The sequence below is a fragment of the Dendrobates tinctorius genome, unplaced genomic scaffold, assembly GCF_039654945.1.
Source record: "Dendrobates tinctorius isolate UK_male_01 unplaced genomic scaffold, ASM3965494v1 ptg000073l, whole genome shotgun sequence".
Classification (NCBI taxonomy): domain Eukaryota; kingdom Metazoa; phylum Chordata; class Amphibia; order Anura; family Dendrobatidae; genus Dendrobates; species Dendrobates tinctorius.
In genome coordinates, this window is record NW_027361741.1 from 19,683,016 (window position 1) to 19,705,410 (window position 22,395).

Here is a 22,395-nt window from a genome sequence, read left to right on the forward strand (position 1 = left end):
AGGAAGTATGGTGGAAGAGGACGCGGATGTGGGTGTGGAGGGCCACCTGGTACTGATGGTGGTGGTGCATCTGCTGGTAGTGCCAAAAACACAATAGCAGCTAAGGCAGGAGGTGTTGAGCCAGCGTCATGGTGTAACTCTGGAAGGCCTGGAAGGCTCCCTTTTCTGGGAGTAGGTAGACTGCTTTTAAAGCCGGAGTATCAGGAACTGTTTGTGGCTTTCATTGCTGAAACAGCCTCCAGCTCTATCGCCTCCTCTACTGAAGTTGTAAAAAATGCAAGCACTGACTCATAACTGCAGGCTTCTGGTCAGGAGCAACCCTTTTCCTTGTGTCCTTCACCCACATCAAAAGTGAAGGATGTGGAAGCACACACCTCAGATTACTCCATGGAGCTCTTTTCACATACCATGCCTGGGTTAATTAAAAATAGGGCCCATCATGTACTGAGCAATGTAAATGGGGCAGATCAGACACTGCAGCAGCATCTAAGGGGCCCATTATACACTGGAGCATTGCAAATGGGGCCCATTATATATGGAGCATTATTACAGCCCATGGTACACTGGAGCATCATCCGTGAGGCCCATCATGTACTGGAGTATTGTAAATGGGGTAGATCAGACACTGGAGCAGCATCTAAGGGGCCCATTATACACTGGAGCATTACAAATGGGGCCCATTATATATGGAGCATTATTGGAGCCCATCATACACTGGAGCATCATCCATGAGGCCCATCATGTACTGGAGCATTGTAAATGGGGCAGATCAGACACTGGAGCAGCATCTAAGGGGCCCATTATACACTGGAGCATTACAAATGGGGCCCATTATATTTGGAGCATTATTAGGGCCCATGATACACTGGAGCATCATCCATGAGGCCCATCATGTACTGGAGCATTGTAAATGGGGTAGATCAGACACTGGAGCAGCATCTAAGGGGCACATTATACACTGGAGCATTACAAATGGGGCCCATTATATATGGAGTATTATTGGAGCCCATCATACACTGGAGCATTATCCATAAATCCATGAGGCCCATCATGTACTGGAGCAACGTAAATGGGGCAGATAAGACACTGGAGCAGCATCTAAGGGGCACAATATACACTGGAGCATTACAAATGGTGCCCATTATATATGGAGCATTACTGTATGTGGAGCTCATCAGATACTGTATGGAACATTATATGTGACTAATTATTTGGTATGGAGAAATATATGGGGCTCATTATTCTGTATGGCGCAAAATGTGGTGGTCATAACACTGTATGGAGTAATATAATGTCCTGTTTTTGAGCTATTGTACATTTTAAAATAGATCAGTCATGTCATGTAAGCAGTGAAGTATGTGTCATTGTACTATACCTATATTTCTGTGGCGTATCGGAGCATCATGAGTTGTGGTATGTGTTAAAGGGGCGCACTGACACTCTTTGGCCCAGGGCACACGAAAACCTGGAGCCAGCCCAACCCCCCACAACTTTAGCCAAATAACACCCAGTTTTCAATGCGTAACTATTATTAGGAAGTAAATTAAGGTTGACAAGCTTCAGTTATATGAATTGATGCTTTTGGCATTGAAATGGGCACTGTAGGTGTGTTTACTGTCTTCCTCTCCCTGCCGACTTTGCTTCCCCATTGACTTGCATTGGGTTTCGTGTTTCAGTCGGTCTCCGACTTTTCCCTATAGTCGGCCGATTTCGTTCGACCCGACTTTTGCGAAAGTTGGGTTTCATGAAACCCGACTCAACCCGAAAAAAGGCTAAGTCACTCATCTCTACTCCAAACAATTTCCAAATTAGATCTCACCTACTGTATGAAGCTAGTTACAGAAGAAAGAATTGTTTGAGTGGTGATGAGGCCTGTATGACAAAGAAGATATGCTCCAAACGTTAGTTACTGAAGGAAATGTATTTCTGTGTGGATGAGGCCAGTATAAAATAGACTAGATGCTCCAAATAATTTCAAAGTGAGATCTCCCCTGCTGTAGAACGTTTGTAACAGAAGAAATTTATTTTGGCTTGTGGATGAGGCCTGCATAACATAGACAAGATGCTAAAGAAAAATTTTCAAAGTTAGATCTCCCCTACTCTATGACTTTAGCAACAGAATTAAGAAGTGTTTGAGTGTGGATGAGGCCTGTATGACAAAGAAGATATGTTGGTACCAGAACAAATATTTTTCCTAGTGGGAGTGATGCCTGTATAAAATAGACTAGATTTTGTCAAACAATTTCAAAGTGAGAAGTACCCAACTGTATGACATTTGTAATATAATTTTTTTTCTTGGCATGTGGATAAGGCCTGTATAACATAGACTAGATGCTTTAAAAAATCTTATATTGAGATCTACCCTACTGTGGAATGTTTGTAGCAGATTAATTTTTGTTAGGCCTGTGGATTGGGCCTGTATGACATAGACTAGATGCTCCAAACAATTTCAAAGTGAGATCTATTGTACTGTATGATTTTAGAAACCAAAGAAAATTTATTTCTGTGTGGAAGAGGCCTGTATAAAAAAGAATAGATAGATAGCTCCAAATAATTGCAAAGTGAGATCTTCCCTACTGTAGAACGTTAGTAACAGAAGAAATTTATTTTCACATGTGGATGAGGCCTGTTTAAAATAGAATAGATGCTCCAAACAATTTCAAAGAGAGATCTCCCCTACTGTATGATGTTAGTAACAGAAGAAAGAATTGTTTGAGTGGGGATGAGGCTTGTATGACAAAGAAGATATGCTTCTAACAATTTGAACATGAGTTCTAACCTACTGTATGATGTTAGTAACAGAAAAAATGTTATTTTGTATGTGGATTAGGCCTGTATAAAATAGACTAGATGTTCCAAACAATTTCAATGTGAAATGTACACAACCGTATTACATTAGTAACCGGTGAAATTTTTTAGGCCTGTGGATGAGGCCTGTATACCATAGACTAGATGCTTCAAACAATTTCAAAGTGAGAGCTTCCCTACTGTAAAACATTAGAAACAGAAAAAAAATTCTGTCTGAATGAGGGAGGCCTGTATAAAATAGACTAGATGCTCCAAACAATTTCAAAGTGTGATCTTCCCTACTGTAGAATGTTAGTAACAGAGGAAAGAATTGTTTGAGTGGGCATGAGGTCTGTATGACAAAGAAGATATGCTCCAAACAATTTAAAAATGAGATCTCCCCTAGTGTATGACGTGAGTAACAGACTCTTTATTTGTATGAATGAGGTCTGTATAAAATAGATTAGATACTCCAAACAATTCCAAAGTGAGATCTACCCTACTGTATGACATTATTAACGGAATCATTTTTTTTGGCCTGTTGATGAGGCCTGTATAACATAGACTAGATGCTACAAACAATTTCCTACTGTAGAACGTTAGTAACTGAGCAAATTTATTTTTAGTGTGAATGAGGCCTGAATAACCAAGATGATATGCTCCAAAAAATTTCAAACTCAGATCCAGTCTGCTGTATCACATCTGTAAAAATAATATATAGATATATTTTTTTATGTGCAACAGCACTGCACACACAACAAATTTTGTCGCGCTGTATCACATTTAGCAACAGAAAAAATATATTTTTAATGTGCATGAGCTCTGCAGACAGCTTCTTTTCACCACCACAAACTTATCACGTGGGATATGGCAGGCTGTGTTATGTTTAGCAACAGAAATATCTATATTTTTCTAATCTGCATGAGCTATGCAGGCCGTTGAATTTTACTACCCCTAAATGACGAGGTGAGATTTGGCATGAATCACAGTAACAACTGGCAAAAAAAAATAGAATATCACCTGACCACTAAATGACAAGGTGACATATGCCTTGCTGTATCACATTTAGCAAATGAAAAAACGAGATTTAGAAAGGTCTACTCATGCATGGAGCACAATAGAAGCAGCGCGGAACTATTCTTGTCTGTGGTCCTCAGTAATGGCACAAAAAAATAAAAGATATGCTGGAAGGTTGATTTCACAGATACACAGGACATTAGCTATCTAAACTATTTGACTAAGAAACAATCGCCTAGCTAACTAGCTAAAATCTATCAAACAGTCCCAGCATCAGGAGCAGTCTCTCTGCGCTCTCAGTATCAAAATGGTGCTAAAACAAGATGTCTGCTCTTTATGTGGAGAGTGACATATGATTTCAGCAGCCAATGACACAAGCCATTGTGTCAGGACATTGTGGATGTTTCCTGTGCCCTGATTGGCTAGCCACAATGGGCACACATACATTTAGAAGAAATAAAAAAGTTAACAAGGACACCTCTCCTCTGAGCTCTCCCCGCCCCCTAACCTCATAAAACATGTGCCCCACACTCCTTTAAAGCACCACAATTATCGTAGCCAAAGTGCTCAAAATACTTTAGTGGCAAATGTTTTCCTGCACTTTTTACTGAATGTTTCCGATTTTATAAAATTTTGCTCGTGTTTCCGATCATGAATCCGGATGTGACATATTCGTGCCAATTTTATGTTTGGCGATCGTTTTTTGAACAAAATCGCTCATTACTAGTTAATGTTTTTTCTTGTGACAGTTTCCCTTTAAAATTGAGTCTTTTCCCATATCTAAGCAGTAAACTCATTTCTATTCCTGTATTTATGTAATAAGCTTGGTTCTGTTTCTGTATCTGTGGAGAAGGCTTGATTCTGCTTAAATATTTGTGTAGTAAGCTTGGTTCTTTACCCATATTCATGTGATCAGCTCTGATCTGTTCCTATATCTATGTAGTAGTTCCGTTATTATACATTGGGTACGGAAAGTATTCAGACTCCTTTAAATTTTTCATTCTTTGTTTCATTGCAGCCATTTGGTAAAGTCAAAAAAGGTCATTTTTTTCTCATTAATGCACACTCTGCACCCCATTTTGACTGAAAAATAGTAGAAATGTAGAATTTTTTGCAAATTTATTAAAAAAGAAAAACTGAAATATCACATGGTCATACGTATTCAGACACTCATATTTAAGCCACATGCTGTCCATTTCCTTGTGATCCTCCTTGAGATGGTTCTACTCCTTCATTGGAGTCCAGCTGTGTTTAATTAAACTAATAGGACTTGATTTGGAAAGGCACACAATGAAACAAAGAGAAAAAGCCGACCATGCAGTCCAAATGCAATGTATTGAAAAAATCAGTAATGGTTTATTAAATTACATCAGGTGACAATAACAGATAAACACATCAATGTACACAAAAAGATTAAAATATTAAAAACAGGGCCGCACATCCAGACATTAAAAAGATGGTAGTTAAGAGGGAGAGAATGAGCTAAATTTTGAGTGCCAAATACAAAGGGAGCGTGCCAAAACGTGTGTTGAGTGGACGACATCTAAGAGAGGAAACCCTACATTACCTTTGTAAGTACGATTACCCCTCTATTTTTCCATTACACATTACTGCATAAATTTTCCTTTATTGTTTAATATACAGCTAACATGTTGTCTTAATGTGCCCTAATATCATTAGTATGACTATGTATAGCAATACCATGGATTTATACTGACACTTACTGGAGATGTCTTGCACTAGCACTTTACTGTTACCTATAAATTGTAGTACAATGCTGTGTATGCACTTTACATGCTCTTTAGTTCCTCTTTACACTTGTATATATATATATTCTAGTAATTTTATTAATTCGTTGTATTCAGCACTCAACATTTAGCTTCTTCTCTCCATCTTGACTGCGGTCATTTTAATGTCTGGATGTGCGGCCCTGTTTTTAATTTTTTAATCTTTTTGTGTACATTGATGTGTTTATCTGTTAGCGTCACCTGATGTAATTTAATAAACCATTACTATTTCTTTCACAACATTGCGTTGGGACTGTATGGTCGGCTTTTTCTCTTCATTCTCCTAGAATTTTGCCCTGAAGTATTAAGTCTGCACTCTTATAACCTACGTGTTCTGCCCTTCCCCTCATGGATGATCGAAGATCAGAGGTAGCTCTGCACACATACAGAAGAGAAGGATTCTTTGTGCAATGTAAGCAACACATTCTCCTATTTTTTTATTTTTTTTCAAAGCTGTCTGCCTCCTCTCCACACAGTGTCGTTGTAGTTTTAGAAGAAACAATACACCACAAAAATTGACCAACAGGATCTTACATCATGCAGGCCATCATGGCATATTGGCATGGTTCTGATATGACAGGCATATTGTTAACTTTAGCCCCATCACCTCTAAGCCTGCTTTTTTCATGTTCCTGACCAGGCCATTTTTTCAGTTGTAACCACTCTCATTTTATATGGACATAACTTTGGAACACTTCAATGAATCCCACTGATACTGGGATTTTTTTTGTGACATACTGTACTTTGTTAGTGGTAAAATTTCTTTAATATGACTTACATTTATCTGTGAGAAATTCAGAAAGTTGGAGAAAATTTTGAAAATGTTATTTTCAAACTTTTAATTTTTATGCCCTTAAGTCATGTCACACAAAAATAAATAACATTCCCAACATGTCTAAATTACATCAGCACTATATTTTAAACATCTTTTTTATGAAGTTATAAGAGTTATAGGTTGACCAGCGATTTCTCATTTTTACAAAAAAATGTACAAAACCATCTTTCTCAGGGACCACATCACATTTCAAGTGACTTTGAGGGGCCTATATGACAGAAAATACCCAAAAGTGACACAATTCTGAAAAAGTGCACCCCTCAAGGTGCTCAAAACCACATTCAAGAAGTTTATTAAACCGTCATGTGCTTCACTGGAATTAATGGAATGTGGAAGGGAAACATAAAAATTTAACTTTTTTACACAAAAATTTTCCTTGAGACCAAATTTTTTTTACTTTCACAAGGGTAACAGGAGAAACTTATCTAGATATGTATTGAGCACCTTTAAAGACCAGGTGCTTCACAAAGGTTTTTAATGTTGAGCCGTGAAAATAAAAAAATCCCATTTTTCCCCAAAAAGTTTTTTAGCTCCAAAATTTGCATTTTCATAAGGGTAACAGGAGAAATTGCACCATACAATTTGTTCTGCAATTTCTTCTAAGCATGCCGATACCCCATATGTGGGGGAAAACCACTGTTTGGGTGCACTGCAGGGCTCAGAATAGAAAGAGTGCCATTTGGCTTTTTGAATGCAAAATTTGCTGGAATAATTATAGGATACCATGTCACGTTTGGAGAGCCCCTGATGTGCCTAAACAAAGGAAACTCCTCACAAGTGACAATATTTTGGAAACTAGAACCCTCAGGGAACTTTTCTAAATCTGTATTGAGCATCTTGAACCCCTAGGTGCTTCACAGATGTTTATAACATTGACCCGTGAAAATAAAAAAATCCCATTTTTCCCCACAAAAAAAGGTTTTTTAGCTTCAAATTTTTCATTTTCATAAGAGTAACCAGAAAAATTGCACCATACAGTTTGTTTTGCAATTTCATCTCAGCATGCCGATTTACCATATGGGGGAAGGTTTGGTAGGGAAGGAGTGCCATTTGACTTTTCGAATGCAAAATTTGCTGGAATAATTAGTGGATGCCATGTCATGTTTGTAAAGCCCCTGATGTGGCTGAACAGTGAAAACCCCCAACAAGTGACTATTGAGCACCTCGAATCCACAGGTGCTTCACAGAAGTTTATAACGTTGAATCGTCAAAAAAATCCCATTATTCCCACAAAAATCTTTTTTAGCTCCAAATTTTTCATTTTCATAAGGGTAAGAGGAGAAATTGCACCATGTAATTTGTCGTACAATTTCTTCTGAGCATGTTGATACCCCATATGTGGGGGAAGACCACTGTTTGTGCGCACGGCAGGGCTCTTAAGGGAAGGAGCACCATTTGATTTTTTTAGTGTGAAATTTGCTGGAACAATTAGTGGATACTTGTGTGTGGAGAGCCCTTGATGTTCCTAAACAGTTGAAATCCCCACAAGTGACACTGTTTTCGAAACTAGACACCTCAGGGAACTTATCTTGATGTGTGGTGAGAACCTTGATACCCCTTTGCTTGTGCTTCACAGAAGTTTATAATGTTGAGCCGTGACAATAAAACAATCATATTTTTCCCACAGAAATATTTTTTAGCGCCAAATTTTGTTTTTTCACAATGGTAACAGGAAAAAATAAACTCCAAAATATCTTGCACAATTTCTCCTGAGTTCAAGGATACCCCATATGTGGTTGAAAACTACTTTTGATGCACAGTGCAAAGCTCTGAAGTGAAGGAGTGCCATATTACAGTGCAGATTTTGCTGCACTGGTTTGAGGGTGTCATGTCGTATTGGCAGAACCTCTGAGGTACCAGAACAGCAGAACCCCCCCATAAGTAGCCCCATTTTACAAACTACACTTCTCAATTAATTCATCTAGGGGTGCAGTGATTATTTTGACTCCATGGGTGTGTCACAGAATGTTATACAATAAAGTCAGGTAAAAATAATTAACATTTTTACTGCCAAGATTGGGTGTTAGCCCAAATTTTACATTTTCATACAGTGAAATGGGTAAAAATGGTACCTAATTTGTCCACAAATTTCTGTTGAATGTAGAAATACTTTATATGTGGCTGTGCAGTTCTACTTAACCACATGGCGAGACTCGGGGGGAATGGAGCTATATTTACCTACTAGTTCATAGATATTCCTAGAATAGTTTGCGGACTCCATACACAAATCCCCTAGGTGCTAGAAAAGCAGAATCCCCCCTCAAATGAACCCATTTTGGAAATTATACCTGTGGCGCCCCTGAGGGTCCAGTTGCCACAGAGGTACTGCACCTCACCCAGAGGTGTGTGTCTGTCACGTGCCCTATCCTGTGTGACACGGCCAGTTGGCCGGTAACTAATACAACAGGACACGGCACGTGTAATTGTACAGTGTGACGCGGCCCACAGGCAGGTAACTAATGCAACAAGACAAAGGGGATAGGGAACCATTTGCAATGGAGGGCCCTGCTATAGGGAATGGGGAACGTGGAGACCTCCTGCACTCCCCTGAGTCAGTGTCCCTAACTCTCCTAACATTCCCTATGCCGCTTCTGCATCGGGCGCCGCTCAGGAACCTGTAGCCCTGGCACACCCTACACCTATCCCTTGCTAGGGAGATGGGTGGCACAGGCACTGGCCCCACTGCTGCACTAACACCAACATGAGGAAAAGTGACAAACAGGGAAACACTTAGCTTTGCTCTGATGCACTTGCTCCTGGCAACAGAGACCAACACCTGAGTGCATCTTCCTCCACCGTGTCCAACACCTGGGTGTAGCTTTACAGCCACAGTGTCCAGCACTGAGTGCCGCCTTGGAGCAACAGAGTCCAGCACCTGAGTGCAGCTGTCCACCTACCGAGTCCAGCACCTGAGTGCAACTGTCCAGCAACCGAGTCCAGCACCTGAGTGCAGCTTTCCAGTAACAGAGTCCAGCAAACAGAGTGCAGCTCTACATCATAGCTGCCACTCCACCAAGCTTTGCAGGAATTCTTCACTGACACCATAGCTGCCACTCCACCATGCTTTACACGAACTCCTCGCTGACACCATGGCTGCCACTCCAGAACTCTGAATGAGCTGCCCTGGACTCTCCTCCAGCTCCTCATCCAGCTTCTTCCTTCACCCAGGATGGTTGGAAAAGACCAACAATAATAATATCACCAACGTCAGTGAGCACTACTGAAACACCTTTATAGAGCAAAAACACCTGTTAGTGATTCCCGTGCAGTTACTCTAACCACCACTGGGGGCAAACTATCTCTAAAAACACCTGTGCAATGACCATAATGGCCACCGGGGCAAAACCAACCCTGAGCAAAACAGCTCACAAGAAAAAAAAAGGTTACTTGTGCATTTAATCTGTCAGATCCACCGTGGATCATGACAGTGTGGTACCCCACGACCAGGTAAGGTGGGTGCACCCAACCAGACTCCAACACCCACACACCACACACACCAGTAGTATAGCAGAGCACCCTTTATGGCTCCCTGCTTGGAACACGAAGAGTGCTGGGAGGTGGGAGAAGTGTAGTTTAGGAGGAAGAATCTAGGCTGAAGTAGGTTGAGTCCCTTCAGAGGGAGGGTAGGTGAAGGACGTGTCTGGAGCAGCTCCTGACTTGAGTTGCCAGACGTTTTGGCAAAAACAGCAGATTCTCCATTGGGAAGATTAGTTCTTCCAGAGACACGGTTGGAAAGTTATTCCATGGGTCTCGTTCTATGCTGACCACCGTCAGGTGGAGGAAGGAACTGTACTAGTCGCAAAGGGAATGGCCCCTAGCCTAGATCGCATTCCTTTGGGTGCCACTAGCAAGCCGACCGCTTTGTTTACTTTATGGACCAACGCCCCTTCCACAGTTAGTCCGACTGGAAAGGCAGCTATATAGAGTCACAGAAACGGTGAGGCGTTGTCTGAACAGGATTCGCAGCTGCTGGCCCGGAATGATAATTGTGAAGTGCTGGAGTGGAAGAAGGAGTTTAAGCAGCGTATAGTTTGGAGACGGCCAGGAAAGGAACACACTGACAGGGAAGGCTGGAAAGGTGCACCTTATCTTATCTGGTAGTTGGCTGGACCCCTCACCTGGAGGGCACAGCACCGAAGCGGGCCTCTGTGCATGCCAGAACTTTGATTAAAGCCCTTTGAACTACATGCCATTGTGTCCTCCACTTTCTTCCTGCGCCTCTCACCCGACTTTGCTACATCCTCCATTCCACACCATCTTACCATCTACTAACTCTTCACAACTTCCCTGGGACTACAGCCCTACCTGTGGAGGACTTCAACATCTCAGCTGCACCCAACATCTGTCCCAGAGAAGCAACACCGCAGCACTGGTCAATCTGACCAGAAACCACAGGTGGCGTCACGAATCACTGCATAAACTTTATCCCCATTCAACTCCACCCCTTTTACATGACCATCTGGGGCCACGGACCGGGTCTCTGCCACTGTGACATTTCCCATTGAAGTCAACGGGCCCGTCACCAAGTATCCCACGGCCTGTGGGGTGCGTCATACCCCTTTGAGAATTTATCAACACGCGTAGTGATGATTTTGACTCATGGGTTTTTTACAGAAACAAGCAGTAGTGGATGTTTCTGAGTGAAAATTGCAAACTGCCATTGTAGTGACTGGTACGCTGTACTGACCAGTATGCTGTAATGACCAGTATGTTGTAGTGACCAGTACATTATGCCTAGCTCGTGCTTCTTTAGATGTGCACCTGTAAATTAGGTGGGCTCTCACTACTACAGAAATTCCAGAGTGGAAGCGTTGAGTTATCAAGGTAGGAGATTGAATAGAGGCAGATAACGATCAGGTCAAGGGTGTTAGCATCTTTGTGTGTTTGAGAGGTTGAGAGCTGTGAGAGACCAAGAGAAGTGGTTAGTGATAGAAGCTGGGATGCAGATGTAGAAGTGGGGCTGTTAATGGGGATGTTGAAGTCTCCCAGGATAAGGGTTGGGAGTTCTGAGGACATGAAGTGGGGCAGCCAGGCTGCAATGAGGTAGCAAAGTTATTCTGGACTCCATCTGGCCTCTGTGCAGAGATGTCCTTCCTGGTTTTATTTACTTTTTATGCCTTTCCTCATGTGGTATAAGTTATTAGGCAATTTTAATCTTGTCTGTGCGATTACAGCGATACCAGATTTATATCCGGTTTTTATGTTTGGCTGGTGTCACGCACTAAAAGACGCTTTTTATTGCAAAAAATAGTTTTTGCATCACCATATTTTGAGAGATATACACTTTCCTTTTCCTGCGAGGGCATGACATTTTTTGATTACAATTTTTGTGAGGCAGAATGAATAAAAACCAGCAATTCAGGATTTTATTGGGGGGGCGGGATGTTTATGTCGTTCTGCATTTGGTTTTATTCTTTGTGTCAGTACAATTACAGTGATGCCACATTTATATAGTTCTTTTTAATGTTTTCGCACTTATACACAATTAAAACTATTTTATAGAAAAAAAATTATTTTTGCATTGCTTTATGCTGAGAGCTACTGTATACCTTTTTTATTTTTCTGCTGATGGAGCTGTATGGTGGCTCGTTTTTTGTTGGACAAGATAACGTTTTCAGTGATTTTATGTTCACTTATATCTGTCTTTTTGATCGCCAATTATTCAACTTTGTGTTCAGCAGTATAATGATAAAGCATTGTTTTTTGCCTTGCTTTTTTATTTTTTTATGGTGTTCACTAAAGGGGGTTAACTAGTGGAACAGTTTATAGGTTGGGTCGTTCCGGTCGCGGTGATGCCAAATATGCATACTTTTATTGTATATATTTTTTTATACACATATTTATTTATGGGTACAGTATCTTTTGATTTTTTTTAATATTTTTACAATTATTTAAAAAACATGTTTACTTTTATACTTTGTCCCACTAAGGGACTATCATTTTTTGTAGGCTGATCGCTTGTATAGCAAAGAGATGCAGCAGCATCCCCATGCTATGCAAACTGTCAGCTTTGCACTGACAGAGAAAGTTGCTGATCATGCACTGCACATGATCAAGCAACTTTCCTAGCTCTGGTGACCTGGATGTTGTCATGACGACATACAGTCACCATGGCAACAATCAGTGTCACCCCTCTCCCAGCTTTCAGAATATTGCGATCGTTTTTGATTGCAGCATTTAGTGGTTTAAAGTGCTGGGAGTGGTGCAGGACCACTCCTCGCACTGAGAGTCAAGTGTCAGTTGTCAGAATCAGCTGACACCCGGCAGTGATTACCCACGCACAGCCTGTGTGCATGCACTATCACCATGACGTAATAATCCATCCCTGGTCAATCAGCACCAGGGCGCAGGGACGTATTATTATGATATATGTCGGAAAGCGGTTAAAATTTTATATTTTTAAAAATCAAATTTTAGATATTTTTATAAATAAGCGCAAATTAAATCAAACTAAATATACCATTAAAGCTAGGTTCAGATTTGCGGATGTCAGAGCTGCAAAAGGCTGCGTAGTTTCTCCGTTTTGACGCTGCGGTGACCGTAACAAAATACAACATACATCCGTATGGCCTGCATACCCAATGTTAAAGATGGGTACGCAGGCCACATGCAGATGTAGGCGGAGCTGAACGAAGGAGGTGCCGCAGTGGGCGGAGCTTCACGGAGGAACTACGCAGCCCTCAGCAGCTCTGACATCCGTAAAACTGAACCTAGCCTAATATCAAGTACATTTTGTCTTGAAAAAACAAATTTAGATTCACAGGGATTGGTAGAAGCATTCCAGAATTATTAGCACATAAATTGACACATGTCAGATTTGAAAAATTTTGCCAGGTCTGGAAGGAGAAAACTGGCTTCCGCAGGAAGGGGTTGTAGGTGTATGTTCTTTACATATTTTTAACTTTGTTTCACCCCATTACACACCCAAATGGTCATGAAAGACCTTTGCTGAACATTTCAGCATTAAATGTTTTTTTTTTTCGATTTCTCTGGTAGCTGGGCCTGACATATTAGCATCATAACAGGATAACACAGCCTCTTGTCTACACTGTACCGCTGAAATTGGCTGGAAAGAAAAGAGAAGAAAGCAGGGAGCCCCTTTCCTATATGGAGTGATCTAATTTCTTCAGATTTTTAGAGGTCCGCCACTTTTATTTTTCAAAATGTATTTTTCATATTACTAGTATGTTTATTTATTTTGTGTTTTTGTTTCCTCCTTAGGTGTTTCATGTAAATGTAATATCAACATTCTCTATGGTCAAACTTGTAGCTCCTCACATAGCAAAACAGGGGTAAGAAAATAAGTATACAAGCATGAAACTTCTGCAACTCTGTTCCCAATGGCATCCTAATAAATCCCATTCATAGGTTTTAGGTTTTCAACAGCATTTTAATATCTGTAGATTGTACTATATTTGCTCCCAAAAATGCTGCAGACTAGGTTCCAGTCCTGTGGCCAGGTCCTTAATCTCTGGTTGCTGGATAGGAGCTCTGAGTACCGCCTTTTACCTAACTGCCTCCACAGCTCTTATTTTAAGTAGTGTGGTATCATTGTTGACATGTGATGGACATGTGATGTCACGTCAGTCTGGCTGATCAAAAGAGCTGCAAATAGTGTCAAGTAGAATATGCTTCTCAAGTCTATTCTGTATACTAAGGTTACTCACTTGGTCCTGAGAATCAACTTGAACCAGCTCTACTTTTCAGCCTAAACAGTCCATGACAGATATGTTCAATGGATATAAAAAAGTTTGCACATGCCTAATGCCAAATTATTGTCATGGAAAAAAATAATACCAAGAAGAATCTTTTCAGGACTTTTTCCATCTTGTGGCTATGTGCCCACGTAGTATTTTTTTCCGGACACTAAAAACCGGACTCCTTCCCAGAAATTGCGCGTTTTTTTTCTGCATGATTTCACCTCGATTTTACCGAGATTATGTTCACGATTTTGCCGCGATTTTCGCGTGCAATATTCAAGCACTTTCCAAGCGATTTGAAGCATCGCTTGGAAAGTGATTGACAGGTTGGTCACACTCGTCAAACATAGTGTTTGACAAGTGTGAGGAGCTTTTTACTATTGAGGCCACCTATGCGGCCTCAATAGTAAAAGACAGAATGTTAAAAATGATAAAAAAATAAAAAAAATCGGGGTATATTTACCTTCCAAAGTCCCGCGCAGTCTCAGCGGCGCTCCCGTTCGCAGCGATGCCTTGCGAGACCAGTGATGACGTTGGTCTCGCGTTGCTATAGCTATCTCATGAGACCGCTAGAGTCACGTGAGACTACGTCATCACAGGACCTTGCCGCAAGGCATTACTGGGAATGCTGAGGCCAGGAATGCAGCGCGGGACGTCGGAAGATAAATATACCCTGATTTTTTATTTTTATTCTTTTTTTTACAGGGGTATGGTACCCAGGGCCTGGAGGACAGTCTCCTCTCCTCCACACCGTGGGTACCAACCGCACATGAGACGCTTAACTTCCCGCATGGTGGGCATAGCCACATGCGGGAAGTAAGCGGTTCTCATGCATTCCTATGGGTGCGGAATCGCGGCAATTCTTTGCGATTCCGCACAAAAGAATGAGCATGCTGCGATTTTTTCCGCGATGCGATTCTGCCTTGGAAAAAAGCGCAGCATTAGCACAGCATGTGCGGAATGCCATAGGAATGCATGGGGGGCGTTCTGTACACGATTTTTAAACGTTTTCGCAGCGTTTTCGTGCCGGCAAAAACGCTTAAAAATCGCTACGTGGGCACACAGCCTGTATGTCACCAAAAGTCTGCAAATTGCCTCTTCAGAGAGGAAGAGGACTTGAACTCTATAGCACCACCTGTTGGTAGTAGCGATCCTACAAGTCACAATCAAACCCTTGTAATATGACAGGATAAAAAGTCTGTACATTTGTACATTGAGAAACAAACTGAAATCATTTTGTGATGGGAAATAAAAAAAGCTATTTTACATTTTTGGGTTTGTTTTTTTCTTTTCTTTTTTTCCAGAATCATAACTTTTTTTTTGTTGAAATAGCCATATGAGTGCTTAGTTTTTTTGCAGGATGAGATGTGCTTTTGGATGAAACCATTCATTTTATTATGAGATGTAAAGGAAAGCTATAAAAAATTCAAAGTTCAGCAAAATTGCAAAAAAAGTGCAATTATACAATTATTTTTAAATTTGTTATTTACCATGTTAACTATATGGTAAAAATTAACTGGCAACATGATTCTCCAGGTCAGTAAGACTTTGAAAATACCAAACATGTATAGTTTTTAAGACATTATTAAAACATTTTGTTTTACTTTTCACTGGACTTGTTAGTCCCCTTGGAGAATTTGAACCTTTAATCGTCCAATCACTTATGTTATATACAGCAATATCACAGAACTGTTGTACATAGCAAAAATCACATCTCTTATGAACACCAGCCAGAAGCTGGCATTCAAAGGAGTGCCGTCATGACAAGCATGAAGGTCTTGGTTGTCATAGCAATTCATTGGGGCACTGTGATAGTCACAGAAACACCAATAGACTCATGGAATCACGTGCCTCTCTGCTGGTGTGTTGTAAATGCTGTTGTCAGAGATTGACAGGTTGACATTCATGGGTGGAACAGAGGTCCATCCGTGGTTGTTAGAGGCAGATGATGGCAAAATTACAGCCATCATCTTATGCGAAAGATGCAGGCTCAGTTTCTGTGTGTTTGATTTCATAATCAAAATGGTTTGTACTAATATTGTGGTGCAGGCAGGAGGTCACATTTCCTATCAAAATCATTTGTGCTAATATTGTGGTGCAGGCACCAGACCACATTTCATAATCAAAATAATTTGGTCTAATACTGTGCTGCAGGCACCAGTCTACATTTCATAATCAAAATCATTTGTGCTAATATTGCCATCTAGGCAGGAGTCCACATTATGGTCCAGCCAGCAGTATACATTTCAGCATCTAAATCCTTTGTGCTAATTGTGTTGTCTATCCAGGAGTCCACATTTCAGCATTAAATATTTTGTACTAATTCTGGGGCCCAGCCACACTATCTCAGCAAATAAATACAGATTGGTAATTTACTGATAAGTGTGAGCCTAGGGTTATTAAACAGCAGGTTAAAAGAGGGGAAGGGTAGATGCAACATGAGTGGGGAAAAAGTGAGGTTGTGGTTGCAGGGGGAATAAGCTTTGTGTTCGAGGTGTACGTGGGATAGGTGATAATGGTAATGAAAGCTCTACTGAAAAAACACCTTCTTGTCCTGTCAGAAGACAATTGACAACTTCTGTTACTGGATGGGCTTGTCAACTAGCTTTCTTTGGCAGCTGTTGGCAGCTGTACAGTGGGGAGCCTTGAAGATGAGGGCCCTAAAGAGCATGTGCTTGAGTTGTTGCAAGCGATGCATTAAATGGCATCTCCCCCTTTTCCTCCACCTTTACATCATACACAGTGCAAACCTCAGAGGTGGCACACCAATTACCATTGTTTCCCACTGTGTCACAATTCTCCAACCCCCCAAATGACCCAGAGTACAAATAGTATATTTGCGCAACATGGATGCATGGAACAGGGCTTGGACCAGCATTTTCTAGCTTAAGAAACAGGTGTATAAGTGATAGGTGTAGGCTTGGTGCTCTGAGAGCTCTGCGAAATTCAGGCAACACACATGAAAGAGGCCCAACTGGGAGTTCAAATATTTCCAAATATAAATTCTAAATTCCAAATACTAAAGTGGCATCTATTTCCCAAGAGTATATTGGGGCTCTGACACCCTTTCCACTACAGGCAATATACCAGATGTAGACATAACTCCACATTTCCAAAAATTGTTAGTAACATCATCAGCAGTAGCAACAGCAGGCATGGAAGCCACAACAAAGGTGTCACAGACTACAATAATGTGAGATCAATGCAGCTTGCTAAAAACTACACCATCACCTAGTCTGCCCAGTCTGCAACTGGGGAGCAAAAGTCATTGGAGATCCATGACTTGTTCATCTTGATAAAAGTCAGATGGTCTACACTTTCAGGAAACAGCCGGAAAGCACTTATCAGTCAGGACACTACAGGCAGCGCTGAAGACACCTTCTGAGAGAACACTGGGTGCCGGGCATGACAAACCCTCCAAGGTGTCACAGGTGAGCTCAGGCCACTAGAGATGAGCATACCTTTCAAGGTTCAGTTTGTTTCATCAAGCATCTCGATGTTCGCCGAACATGTTCGCCCAACAGTTTGTCGAACGAACCTGAACCCCACTGAATTCAATGGGAGGCAAAACTAAATGCATAGACAACACCTTAAGGATGGCCAAAAAGCTTGCCAAACAGCTCAAATTATGAGCAGACACCAGGAAAAGTGGCAATAATTTCTTTGGTAAGCCAATAAAGGTATCACTCCTTGAATACTTTTCTCATTTTTTGGGACATACTGTAAGTATTTACATCGATTTTTTTTCTGGCTAACACAGTATCACAATATTATTTTGTATTGTACATTGCAAAAATTCGGGGCAAACCCAAGTAAAAGTGGCATTAATTGACCCACAGTCAGCCATGATTTTCTGTTAGCACTGATACCTCATGCAACAACTCAAACTGCTTTTTTTCTCACCTAAAAATGAAGGCCAGTTATACAGGCAGTTGACTGATGATCAATTCACCTACACTAAAAATGTGATAATGGTACTGCATCAGTCAGCCATGGGCCATGCATGAGTTTTCAGGGTCTGGGCCAGCATATGTAGTTTCTAATTTAATTTTAATTTAAGATGAGGTGGGAGAGGAACCTGTGTATGCCTGTTTTGCTGGAAGCCCTGATACCTCATGCAACAGCTCAAACTGCTATTCAGCTCAGCTACACTGAGGTGGCACAAATATCAGTTTCATTGACTACTATTATTACAAACATTTAAGCATAGTAACACAGGTATTTGACTCAAAGTAAATGCAGGCCTTCTGGTTTGGTGGCCCTACTGCTAAAGGAAACACACATGAAGGAGAATCAACTCAGAATACAAACATTTCCAAAAACTATTGCCACACATCAGTAAAGTGGAATCAATTTCCCCAGAATAGAAATTGTACAATTGTGCAGCTTTTGGACAACTTCTGTTACCGAATGGGTTACTTGACTCCCTTTCTTTGGCAGCCAATCAGAGGTATTATTATTATTTATTATTGTCGTACTTTAATTCTATGGCACTTTAGATGTGAAAAGGGGTATATGTAATAAAAACAAGTGCAATAATCTTAAACAATACAAGTCACCGACTGGTACTAGAGGAGAGACGACCCTGCCCATGAGGGCTCACAGTCTACAAGATATGGGTGAGGATAGAAAAGGTGAGGGAAGAACTGCTTGTGCAGCAGTATGGTGGAGTGATGGTTACTGTAGGTTGTAGGCTTGTCATAAGAAGTAGTTCTTCAGGTTCCTTTTAAAGGTGCCCATGGAAGAAGAAAGTATGATATGTTTGGGTAGAGAGTTCCAAAGTAAAGGGGATGCACAGAAGACAGCTAGTATGCGATTATGGGAAGAGGAGATAACAGGGGAGTAGAGAAGGAGATCTTGTGAGGATTAGAGGTTGCGTGCAGGTCAGTACTAGGTCACATATGTATGGAGGAGACAGGTTGTTGATGGCTTTATATGCTATAGTTAGGGATTTTAACATGAGTCTCTAGGTAATGGAGAGCCAGTGAACGGATTGACAAAGGAGAGGCCGGTGAATAGCGTGGGGATGGGTGGATTAGTCAGGCCACAGAGTTTAGTATAGATTGAAGGTCTGTGAGACTGTTAGATTGGAGGTCACAAAGCAGGAGCTTGCAGTAGTCGAGGCAGGGGATGATGATTACATGGATTAGGAGATTTACAGATTCCTGATTAAGGAATGTAAGGATCCAGGAAATATATTTGATTTGTAGTCATCAGAAAGTGGAAAGGGCATGGATATGTGTTTTGAAGGAGAGATGAGTGTCCAGAGTTGCCAAGAGGCAGCGAGCTTGCGGGACACCCTTATCTATGCCTTTTTAGATGAGGGCCAGAAAGAGCCTGTGCTCCAGTGGATGTCAAGTGCTGCATCAATTGACGTCTCCTCCTCTTCCTCCACTTTAACATCACACACAGTACAGTTCTCAGTGTTGGCTCCCCCAATTACCCTTGTTTCCCACTGTTTCACAACTCTTCAACCACTCAGCTGAGTGTGCGACACTGCGCAGCTGTTCACATGGGCATCAGAGGTCTGCTCCAAAGATACACAGACTCAAGAGAACAAAAGCATCTGCACCAATGCCTCAAGGTTTTTTCAGTTGGATCTGAGGCTGGAAGAAGTAGGGTCCGAGCAGAATCCAGACCCTGGTCTGGTTAATCTTCCTGGGGTGGAGTTGATACTGATGAGAATTAGATACCTGAGGTGTATGCGGATTGGACTGTGCTGTCAAGGCAGGAAGAGGAGAAGGGTGACTATCAGGTCGAATAGTATGAGAACATAGAGGATAACGATTAGGTTGTAGGTCCCATTGTTGTGAAATTAGAGGCATGCAGCTGAATTGCTTAGCATTTACATTGTGTCCTGCCGCACACACATGGAATGATGCAACCACGACAAGCAACTCTGGGTGTGGCCAGCTGCTGTCATGAGTCTGCAGTTCGCATGGGCGGCAAGGGTTGCCTAGCCTGGTCCTTTTTTGAGCCAGAAAAGGAGGACCTAACTTGCGTTATCTGTCAAGTTTTTATAATAGATAAGAGGCAAAAATTCCAATAATTTAGCTACTATATGCATGAACCGTCACGTGTGATAAACAAGCGTTAGTATGCAAATCTCACTGAGCTAAAATGGGGCCTCGACAACCACTGGCTGCCCCATCAAGTGCACCTGCTACTTCTACCTCCTCCGTCACAGTTGCATGTGTTCTCACACAGGTCTCCAGTCGCAGAATCTTTACTTGTTTCCCAGCTACAGTTGGGTGGGTGACAGTTGATCAGCTGTTATGGAAGTGGTCATTCCTGCTGTTTTTGACAGATCTCAGACACAAACCACATCACATCTTTCTCAATCCACCATAATATCTCCTCATGTACCTCATTCATAGTCCAGCAGTTTTTCGTGTCCATCCTATTCCACACTCTCTCAACACAGCAGCCAGCCCTCGGTCCCGCAGTTGTGGTCACATAAAAGATTGTTTCCTCCTACAGATGGCAAAGTGAAGAGATTGAGCTTGACTATCTATGGTCTATTGACCATGGAAATGCTGCTTTTTCGCCTGGTGTATACAGACGATTTCCGAAAGCTGATGCCCGTTGCAGTCTCCCAGTACCAGTTGCCCAGTCGTCATTACTTATCTAAGAAAGCTGTGATAGCACTACACCAGCATGTCACAAACAACATTATCCATTTCTTGAAAAAATCCATGTTTGCCAGGATGCATTCCACCACTGACATCTGGACGAGCAAGCATGTCCAGGGGTATTACATCTTGGCGACTGAGCAGTGGGAGATTCTGTTGGTTGTGTGGGCATGCAAGTCTTTGATTCCCCAAGGCTTGCAGGGCGCTTGGAGATGAAGAACCAAACCACTACACAGCAGAGGATGGAGAAGTAAACTACTAGACAACAGGGGTTGGAGAACTAAATTACCAAACACCTAGGGTTGGAGAACTAAACCACTAAACAACAAAGGATGGTGAAGTAAACTACTTGACACCAAGGTGTCAAAAGACACCAAGGACTGGAATCCTCAAACCTTGTGGGACAAACCTCTGTATCTAAAACACTTCCTCCACTGCTTTAGCTTTCTCTAGCTGTGCCCTCAACCTCTCCCTTAGTGACACACACATTCCAAAGCTGCGGAGAGAATCCCACTCACCTCCATACTGTGCAGTCAGGGCTCACCAAAATCAGGCAGCGTTTAAATTAATATGCCTTGGATATCGCAGTCACGCAGCTGAAGGGTTGTGGACAGGTATCGAGGTAGAGTTTGAGCAGTGGTTGTCTACATTGAATCTGGTTGCAGAAAAGGGCATTTTTGATAACCGTACAAGCCTAGTGGCAACCCTTAGCTGGGGCAACCTCACACATGAGCCTTGCACGGATCATGTTCTCAACCTGTTGGTGCAATAATTTCTCCACTATCCCGGCCTGAATGCGCTGCTGCAGAAACCACGGTCACTGTGTGCTCACTTCTGCCGATCGCCCCCCACAGGTCATCAACTTGCATCGCTACAGAGGTTTTTTGGGCTACCGGTTAATTGTTTGATAGATGATGTGCCGACATGGTGAAAATCCACTCAGCTCATGTTGCAGCGATGATCCCTGGTGTAGTATTGTCCTTTTGCATAGTGTGACGGCCGTCTGCAAATCTGGGCTGCAGTAGGTACAGCACCCCGAGTAACCCTGAGACCCTTAACCCCTATACAGGGATCTGGAATTGTAGCAAGGCCTATGGGGTATCTGTCTGGTGGAGCAGTGGACCAGAGCAGGACGGCCGCCAAGGGGTTAAAACTAAAATCTGTAATCGTGGTCAGGAGGCAGGAGTCAGAGGCCGGAGGGCAGCAGAGGTGCAAAGTCAGCAGGCAGAAGAAGAGTCAAAAGTCCGGGCCGAGCTCAGTAAAATCAGAAGGGCAGCAAAGGTGCAGAATTAGCAGGCAGCAGAAGGGTCAGGAATCCAAACGAAGGTCAGCGTCAAAAAATCAGAAGAGAGGCAAAGGTACAAAAACGGCAGGCAATAGAATGGTCAGAAATCCAGGCTGAGGTCAGAGTTAACTATAGCAATTCACACAGTAACATGCAGGGGAACCAAGAATATATCCGGCAGCTTGCAAGACCAGTCCCAAGGTATTTGAGGGATCAGGTCATCCCTCACAGGTTCCCGGACTGATGATGTAATTAGGACCGCCCCCAGGACCAGGCCAGATGGTGATGCAGTAAGCCCTACATGACTGACAGAGGGGCGGAGCCTGCACCCACCAGATGCCTGAGCAGGAGC

The 22,395-nt window shown here is 42.1% G+C and overlaps 1 protein-coding gene across 1 annotated transcript in view; it reads left to right on the plus strand.

The window, feature by feature from the left end:
- The window catches only part of LOC141096202 (dehydrogenase/reductase SDR family member 4-like), a 79,537-nt gene that overhangs the window by 27,551 nt on the left and 29,591 nt on the right, over nucleotides 1–22,395 (plus strand). Inside the window, exon 5 of the mRNA XM_073582685.1 lies at nucleotides 13,648–13,718. Within this exon, the coding sequence (XP_073438786.1) occupies nucleotides 13,648–13,718 (71 nt within the window). The remainder of the gene's footprint in view (nucleotides 1–13,647; nucleotides 13,719–22,395) is intronic.